The sequence below is a fragment of the Thermobia domestica genome, chromosome 8, assembly GCF_964235325.1.
Source record: "Thermobia domestica chromosome 8, izTheDome1.hap1.1, whole genome shotgun sequence".
In the NCBI taxonomy this organism is placed as follows: Eukaryota; Metazoa; Arthropoda; class Insecta; order Zygentoma; family Lepismatidae; genus Thermobia; species Thermobia domestica.
The window spans coordinates 162,036,711-162,042,710 of NC_137461.1; the positions used below are offsets into that span (position 1 = coordinate 162,036,711).

General features: G+C 34.8%; 1 protein-coding gene across 2 annotated transcripts in view; it reads left to right on the forward strand.

Moving 5' to 3' along the window:
• Nucleotides 1-5,492, forward strand: part of LOC145693324 (endoribonuclease LACTB2) — a 102,341-nt gene extending 96,849 nt beyond the window's left edge. For both annotated transcript variants that reach the window (XM_081769210.1, XM_081769212.1), the window contains one exon: nucleotides 4,100-5,492. In XM_081769210.1, the coding sequence (XP_081625336.1) occupies nucleotides 4,100-4,231 (132 nt within the window). In that variant the 3' untranslated portion in view covers nucleotides 4,232-5,492. The remainder of the gene's footprint in view (nucleotides 1-4,099) is intronic.
• The last annotated feature ends 508 nt before the right edge of the window (nucleotides 5,493-6,000 follow it).

Here is a 6,000-nt window from a genome sequence, read left to right on the forward strand (position 1 = left end):
TCTAGGCTTGAGAACCAAAAGTAGCATGTTTTGTACTGCTGTTGCTAATTTTTCATTTGGTATAGCTCTAAGAGAATCGTAGTTTAGTGATAATCAACATTCCTACAATTATTTTTCTGAAGAATGTAAATGTTTTGCTCTGATAGAGATTATTCCTGTAAGCAGTGTAGTCGTAGAGATGGTGTTTTACTTGATGTTAAAAGTTGTCAACGGAGATTTGACTTAGAAATTGAGACTGAATGTGTATGGATTAAAATGGATATAGTGAATGGGAAGAACTATATTGATTGCGTGTTGTTTCTTTTATCCGACATTGTTATAAACTTCATGAATTACTTGATTTTACTGCTTCCAAAGTGGATTTTTTGAACTATGACATAGTTATTATTGGTAATTTAACATATCTAAAATTGACTGGACTAATAGAAATTCTTCTAGTGAAATAAATTATTATTCAAAATTCAAAGCTAGAATTTTATTCAATTGTTTGGCTGATCTCAACTTAATTGTAGATTGTACGGTCTCAAGTCTTGATATAATCGTATACAATACATACGTTAAATCTAGTAAAAATGTTCTACCGATGGTCTCTTTTGATCAGTATCATGATCCTATTGCTATTTCTGTTAAATGTCCATCTAGAGTACAAGACATTTCGAGAGATCATTGTTTGTTGTATCATAAAGGTGATTTTCTTTCTTATATAAACAAATTTTAAGGAGGGGTATGGACTAATATTTTGTTGAACAAAGTTGTTAATCCCTTTACACAAAAGGTTAATGATGGAATAACAATGTTCCAATAGCAGTTAAAATAAATTCTAAATATCCAAGATGGTATTCTCGCACTCTAATTAGTTTACTTAACAAGAAAATTAATGCCCATAAGAAATATAAAAGAACTCATTTATGATTATGATGTTTTTTTCTAGGTGTCGTCTAAATTTTAAGAAGCAACTTCTCGAAAAAAATAATTATTTTAGTAAAATTAAAAATAGTTCAAAAAGTAATCCTAAAAAAAATTGTGTTCAGATAACATCTGTGAATTTTTTATATGTTATACCTGAATATATTCCCATAGCATAACTGTAATTTTTATAAAAAGGCCTTGTGTCCATCTTAACCATAAATTAAACATAATTTTCTTACAAGGCTGTCTATATTCTTTATTATAAATTAACGAGAAATGTTACAGTTTTGGAAGTATATCACTTCCTTCTTCAGACTACTATTCCAACTGAAATCATAGATAACGTAGAGAGATAACAAATTATGTTACGTTATCTATGATTTCAGTTGGAATAGTAGTCTGAAGAAGGAAGTGATATACTTCCGAAACTGTAACATTTCTCGTTAATTTATAATAAAGAATATAGACATCCTTGTAAGAAAATTATGTTTAATTTATCCATAACTGTAAGTGTTACAACCTTGTCTATTTCACCAAAAATTATTCTTTTCCATTTTTAATTTCTTCTTTTTCTTCCAAACACTTTTTTTTACCTCATGTTCGAGCTATCTCTGCGGTAGTTTAATATATTATACCTGATTGCATGAGGTGTGTGAAACTGGGCGTATGTTTGACAAGGTGAAATTGTGCGATTTTCTTGAAGTTTTGGCAAGGGTCTATTATAACTGGCATTATTTCTAAATCTGAAGATGTAGGACAAAAATTAAAATCAGGTTCGTTTTCAGCAGCTCAAAAACTATAAGGAACACCATGTTTCATTTTAAAAAAAAAAATCTCACTGTCGACTAATATTACTGTTCAACGTCTCTGTGGACCAAATTTGCATATTCAGTTCTTGAATGTAATCGAATTATTTTGACTCCCTTCAAAATACACTGGAAAGATAGGGGAAACGTGCTGTCATCTATTAGTACTGTCACCTTAATACAAGTTTTCAGTTTTACTCACATCATAAATAAGACATTTTTCTAGTTTTAATACTGCAAAATTTCGTCTAACACTATAAATACCCACTACTGTATTGTAATTCATATCACCTCCTATGATTGCGATGTGCTGTTCATCAGATCTACATATTCAATAAGAGCATTGTTTTGGTTTTAGTATTCTAAAACTTTCGTTATTATGTATAAGAGGCGATCAACTGAAACCCGTTCGTTCCATGTATTATTGGCATAGTGTGTAGGAGGATATTGTTTGTTTAATAGTGTGTAATGGCTAATGTCCCTGTGTGTTGGTTGATACTTGTTTCCGATTTGCAGGTATAACGAGTGAAAGATGGTGCTCAAGATCCCCAGTCCGTCCAAACAGGACCAGCGTGCCGTCATCCAGTTTCTGAGTGCAGAAGGTTGTCAACCAGCTGAAGTGTTCCGGCGTATGAAAGACGTGTATAGTGATGCATACATCTCCAAAACAACAATGATGGACTGGACCAGAATGTTTCGGCAGGGGCGTGAACAAACCACTGATTATCCCCGTCCTGGTCAAGCCCATGTTGTTGCCACAGAAGATACTCGTGAAAAGGTGACTGTGGCTATAGCTGCACATAGACGCATTAGTATTCAATCCATAGCGAACGGATTAAACATGAGTTATGGTACTGCTCAAAAAATTGTGAAAGATCTGGGGTATCATAAAGTGTGCGCGCAGTGGATCCCCAGGTTATTGACGAAAGACCAAAAATTGGAGCGTATGGGTTGCGCCATTAAACATTTGTTACGTTACCATTTGGAAGGTAACGACTTCTTGCTGCTTATTGTTGCTGAGGGTAAATCTTGGTGCCATCATTTTGAATCGAGTTCAAAGTCTTCCAGTATGCAGTGGAAACACCTCTCATCTCCACGTCCCAAAAAGTTTAAGACGCAACCGTCAGCGGGGAAAGTTATGGTGTCTGTGTTCTTTGATTGCCACGGACCATTATTGCTCGACTTCAAGGAACCAGGACAGTCCATCAACGCCGCACGCTACTGTCAGACCTTCACACAATTACAGAGAGTCATCAGAAACAAAAGACCTGGTTTATTAACCGCTGGAATCATTGTGTTGCATAACAACGCGCGTCCACACGTTGCAAACCAAGTGCAGGATTTGTTTCAACGATTGAAGTGGGAAAAGTTGCGACACCCGCCCTACAGCCCTGACCTTTCACCTTGTGACTTTCACATCTTTGGACCTCTAAAGAAGGCATTCAAAGGTCAGAGATTTCAGTCTGAAGCTGAGGTACAGGACGCTGTGCGTGATTGGTTTGATCGTCAGCCGTCCAAATTTTACATGGACGGCATTTGTAAGTTAGTGACACAGTAGGACAAGTGTCTCAACGCTCATGGTGACTTCTTCTGAACAATATTTTTACTGCACGCTAACTATAGACACCTCTAGATAGTGTGCAAGCTTCCGCTCGAAATAAAATTTATGTCATGAATTTGACCACTGAATGGGTTTCAGTTGATCGCCCCTTTACAAGAATGAGCTTCATGTTTATTTCGTGTTCTGAGTTTCGACCCCTCTTGTTAGCTCTTGGTCGTATTTTTGTCTAAAATTGAACGAAGTATCCGAATGTATCTTTGCCTGAGATCAAATCAGGAATTTCTCTTACCAAAAAAGAAAACCTAATTATTAAATTATTATTATTATTATTATTATTATTATTATTATTATTATTATTATTATTATTATTATTATTATTATTATTATTATTTACATGTACCCTTCAGTTAAGTGAAATATTTTGGTAGTGAAATGCCGAATAATTGGTTTTATTTATTTCATTTCAGTTTAACATTCCCTTGCGGTATTGAGGCTACAGAAATGTGTATTTGAAAATTTAACGTTAAACCTGAATAGCTGTACAGTCCGAGGCAAAAAACCTGCAACATGAGCATGTAAGTTTATTGTGAAACTACGCCTAACAGCCCAGGGAATCAACATAACGTCTAAATGGCACGAATTACGCCAGGAGAAACCTCGGCGTGCTCCTCTGCACACTTATTTTGGAGCAAAAGACTTCGTCGTTTCACAATAAACTTACATGCTCATGTTGCAGGTTTTTTGCTGCGGACTGTACATCCACTAGGCTTAGAAACATGTTTTATTTATACTCATAATTAAATATATAATTACTTCTTTTTAGGACACTCCAGAACACATGCATCAAGTAGCAGCAGTAAATGTTCGTCACCATTTGCTGAAGTTGTTAAAAGAACGAAGAGTACTGCATCGTGGATCGCTGTGGCAACACAAAAGTCTCTCACCTTCTTTATAACTTGGTGGGAAGGAGATTAAGAACTGATGACGGTTTGTCATAATATTTGATCTGTGATCACAGATTTCATGTTTTACTGAGAAACTGAGTACAAGAACTGGGGTGATATACAGATAAACATTATTGTTTTGGAGTATTTATGTGCTTTATATGTTGTACTGTTTATCTTTTTTTTTCTTTTTTAAAATTTTTTTGAAGAAATGTTATTTGCTTTTGTATTTTAATTGTTTTATTGGCATCTTATCTGGGTTTTGAGGAATGCAAGTTTTAAAAGTAATATTCATTTACTAAATAAATAGCGTATAATTAGGAGTGAACATTAACTTTTAAAATCTAAACTATATATATATAAAATAGCTTCATTGTTTAAAAATATGATCGTTAAAACAGAACTAGTATTGGTGTTGACGGCTTTATTTTCACTCACTTACGTATTGATTTTCAATATTAATTCGTAGTTTAATACAATTTCATGAGGTCATGAAATAACATAAATATAGGTTGTTTTTATATATATATTGTGGGATATGTCAAAACAAGTTATACGTATGTTTATACATTCAAATAATGGTAATTTATATGAAATAATTATCATCATATATATACACACAAGGTGTCCCAGGAGGAAGGGACAATACTTCGGAAAATGGTAGTATGGAGATTCTAAACAAAGAAGTTCATATAAACGGGTCCTAATCTCAACGATTTGAGACCTACAGGTTGTGAACCATTTTTAACTTTATATTGCATATTGCTCACCTTGTAGTTACGCTATAGAGATGCGACATAGCGGATTAGAAAGGTGACGGAATGGCCTTTCCAGCGGTATGCAATATACGGCAGTGGTGTATTTGGAAGATAAGTTATTGAGGGATATTTGGGAATCAGTTTGGCATCAAATTTCTTTAAATAATCTTAACTTTCCCAAATTTCCCTCAATAGCTTCCCTTCCAAAGATACCACTGTCAGTGTTGCATACCGTTATAAAGGCCATTAAATCGTCTTTCAAATACGCTATATTTCACCTCTATAGAGTAACTACAGGGGAGCAATATGCAATATAAAGTTAAAAATGGTTCACAACCTGTAGGTCTCAAACCATTGAGATTAGGACCCATCTTCATATGAACTCCTTTGCTTAGAATCACCTATACTACAATTTCCCAAAATATTGTCCTTTCCCCCTGGGACACCCTGTGTATATATTGTGGTTTTCTTACTTGCTTACTAGGGGGCCACGGTGGCTCAATGGTAGAGCGTTCACCTCTGGTGCTTGGGGTGCCGGGTTCAATCCCAGCTCCCAAGTGAACTTTGTGGTGGACAAACAGCGTGTGCGTGGGTTTCCTCGGGTTCTCCCGTTTCCTCCCACTTTCTTCATTCCACCATTTCATTAATTTGTCATAATCACCTTCTCCTTTAGCCTAGCCGGCATAATCGTGGGACGTAAAGCTCAAAGTTTTCATTCCATTTTACTTGTTTGCTTATAGTTGTGGTTATGATTCCATAAAGGACCTAGTCTTCTTTATACAGTAGAAAGAGAGATTTAATTTACTTACTATCTATTGTTACTTTTTGCTAACAAGACGAAAATTTGTTATAAAACTTTACTACTGTTGAATATATATTGATTTACCTCTTATGTATAGGAATTCCATTCCATACGTTTAATGATTGTGGAAATCTGTGCATTACCTCCTGTATAAACGTAGATTTACTCGTACATATACTACAGTGAAATCAGTAGTGATGTGCCTAAAAAAGTTACTCCC